We start from the raw sequence: 2,571 nt of genomic DNA, 5'->3' as shown, positions 1-2,571 counted from the left end.
CCAAACCACCGCAGCATCTCACAAGATTTATGCTCTCTATGTTCACAAGTTGGCCTCGTTCTGGATGCCAGGCCGTGTCTAACATGCAGCTTTGACCATTATTATTTTTCATATGAATACCAGTAAAATGTATTTTCCATATGAATACCAGTAAAATGTACTCTATGAAATAATTTCATGATAACTATGACTAATTTTAGTCAATGAATATAAAAAATTGATTACGTGCGAATTTTAAAACGTCCTCTGACAGTCAGTGGCGGAGATCCAACGCGATTCAAGATGGGGCTAAATGGGTGTTAAATAGAGTTGAGGGGGCTAATTTGGTGTAGTATTGTAAATTTAGCTCAAATAGTGCTATTGGCCCTCGCTAAGCTCCACCACTGCTGACAGTAATGCCTGCCTGTGTTATTAGGCTACATACACTCTTGAGTCTTGAGTTGCTTTGGATGCTCTCCATCTCTCTCATCTTCTCTCTCCAACTAGTCTTGACCACAACCTCGAGACTCATGTGCACCACATGTACCCTGTCGGCCGGCCGGCCGGTGCATGTTACCCCTGAATGAATGAATGGGAGCAGCAGTGCAGACACCCAGATTTAGCACTACTCATCAAGGAAGAGAGTCTGTCTCTTGACCAGCCCTGGTTAACTGTTTCATCCGGGCTGGCTAATTAACTCTGCTCTTTTGTCACTACTTTGACAAGTGGCTCATGCATTTGGCCCAATCTTGTTCCTGTTCATCTCCAGTGCACGTGTAAATAAATTTGCCCGGACAAAGGACTCGGTAAAAGAGAAAGGAAAAGAAATTGGACGCATTCCCCATGCCTGTGTTCACATCATTCATTTGGATCTTGCTAGCAAGATTTGTCTCATTTAAAATATTTGGAGCCTTGCTTGGTTAACCTTCTTTTTTGATTGCAAGTTATTGATGCTGAGAGGAATCTGTATAGCATTTTGGTCTCTTTTTTGTAGCATTAGTGATTAAGGGACTCAAGTTCATGCTTAGTATGGGATGAGATGATTGCAAATAGCTGATGCCACCGAATGAAATTTTCTTGCAACCTTTGATATAACCAAACTCAAGGGAGACATCAACCAACCATTGACATAGCTTAACACGGAAAGAAAGCTGTTTTCTTTGTACAAACACACATGGAGATCCGATTCAACTCGAACGGATCTCCACTCCTTTTGTGTTGCTAACACCTATTTTTTTAAAACAAAAACAAAATAAAACTCCACTCGAATCAGCTTGCGTCTTTGCCTTGAAGAGTAGCACTGTGGTAGATGAGTCGACAACATGCCCAAAAGAACAAAAGAATTCCTCCATGTTGCACACATGCACCCATGGCATGTTGCGTGTTCTTCGTAGATGGATTCCGTTTCACTCCTTTGATGATCCTAGGCCTCTCGCTTCGGATCCCTTCATGATCCTCATCCTCTTGCAAGTGCTCATGAACATCCTGCAAATCAACAAAGAGATCCTCATAAGACACCGTAATGAATTTTTCAAACTCCAATCAAACCAAATCATATGTATCTTGGATGCATGAACTTACCCGAAGGGCACGTCGCCGACGAGCATGAGGTCGCCGTCCTTGTCCTCGTAGGTCACGGCGAAGTCGGACGGGTTCACGCTGCCTGCGTCGCCGGAGAAGCCAAGGAACATGGCCTCCAGGGCCTCCCTGAGCTCGCGGTAGCCCTTGTACATCTTGAGGTCGATCTTCCTCAGGTAGGGTGCTCCGTCCATGCTCACCTTCACGTACAGTGATCCACCCGCGGCTGCGGCGGCGGGCGGCGCCGCGGCAACGGCAGCCTCCTCCTGCTTCACCACCACAGGTGCCGGCGCGGCCTCCTTGGTCTTGCTGCTCGCCTGCTGGAAGCAGCTCTTCCTGTAGGACCTCACCGGCGGCCACCCAACCACCTGCGCCTTGGCGGCCGGGGGCGCGGCCTTGGGCTCCTCCTCGCGGTGCTCCCCGGCGAGCGCGCGCTTGGTGCCGGCCCTGGGAGTGGACGGCGGCGACGGCATCTTGTCGCTCTCCTCGACGCCCGGCAGGCCGAGCCTCAGCTCCGTCGCCTTGAGGTTCTCCACGTCGGCATGCACGTAGCTCATGGCCGCCGCCATCAGTTCCTGTCGCCGGCTAGAGGTGGTTGCAACTAGCAAGTCGTTCTTCTCAGCTGGCTGTAGGTGAGTGGTGAGGGTTTGTGAGCTGTGGAGGTTCGCCATGGTCCATGGAAATGTTTTATAGAGGACGGCCCGGGTGGTAGGCCTGCTGCGACGAGGCGAGATAGGCGGCCGTGTGGCGCGCCCGTGTGAGGGAAGGGAGGCTCCAACTCCACATGCGTCCACATGCACGCACACGTACGTGCCACAGCCCAGCCCCAGGCCACGCGCATGTGCGGCGTCCACACACTTACCACAGGTAGCTGGGGGGTGGTTGCGGGGTGGGGTGCAGCCATGGGGGCCTTGCCGGCGGCGACCCGCGACAGGGCGGGCCGACCCGGCGGGACCCACGCGGCTCCACTAGGCGTACCACTAGAGATTCTCGGGTGCCAGCGGGTCGGGCAGT

General features: G+C 52.0%; 1 protein-coding gene across 1 annotated transcript; it reads right to left on the bottom strand.

Annotated features, from left to right (window-relative positions):
* Nucleotides 1–1,036: 1,036 nt before the first annotated feature.
* Nucleotides 1,037–2,254, bottom strand: LOC123102314 (auxin-responsive protein IAA31). The gene is made up of 2 exons (XM_044523620.1): nt 1,561–2,254; nt 1,037–1,464 (listed from the first exon to the last, which is right to left on the bottom strand). Exons 1-2 carry the CDS (start codon nt 2,226–2,228, stop codon nt 1,386–1,388), a joined length of 747 nt encoding a protein of 248 aa, XP_044379555.1. The 5' UTR covers nt 2,229–2,254; the 3' UTR covers nt 1,037–1,385.
* Between the last annotated feature and the right edge of the window lie 317 nt (nt 2,255–2,571).

The sequence above is a fragment of the Triticum aestivum genome, chromosome 5A (assembly GCF_018294505.1).
Source record: "Triticum aestivum cultivar Chinese Spring chromosome 5A, IWGSC CS RefSeq v2.1, whole genome shotgun sequence".
Lineage (NCBI taxonomy): Eukaryota > Viridiplantae > Streptophyta > Magnoliopsida > Poales > Poaceae > Triticum > Triticum aestivum.
The sequence above is the reverse complement of the archived record's forward strand: the minus strand, read 5'-3'. Positions and strand labels throughout refer to the sequence as shown.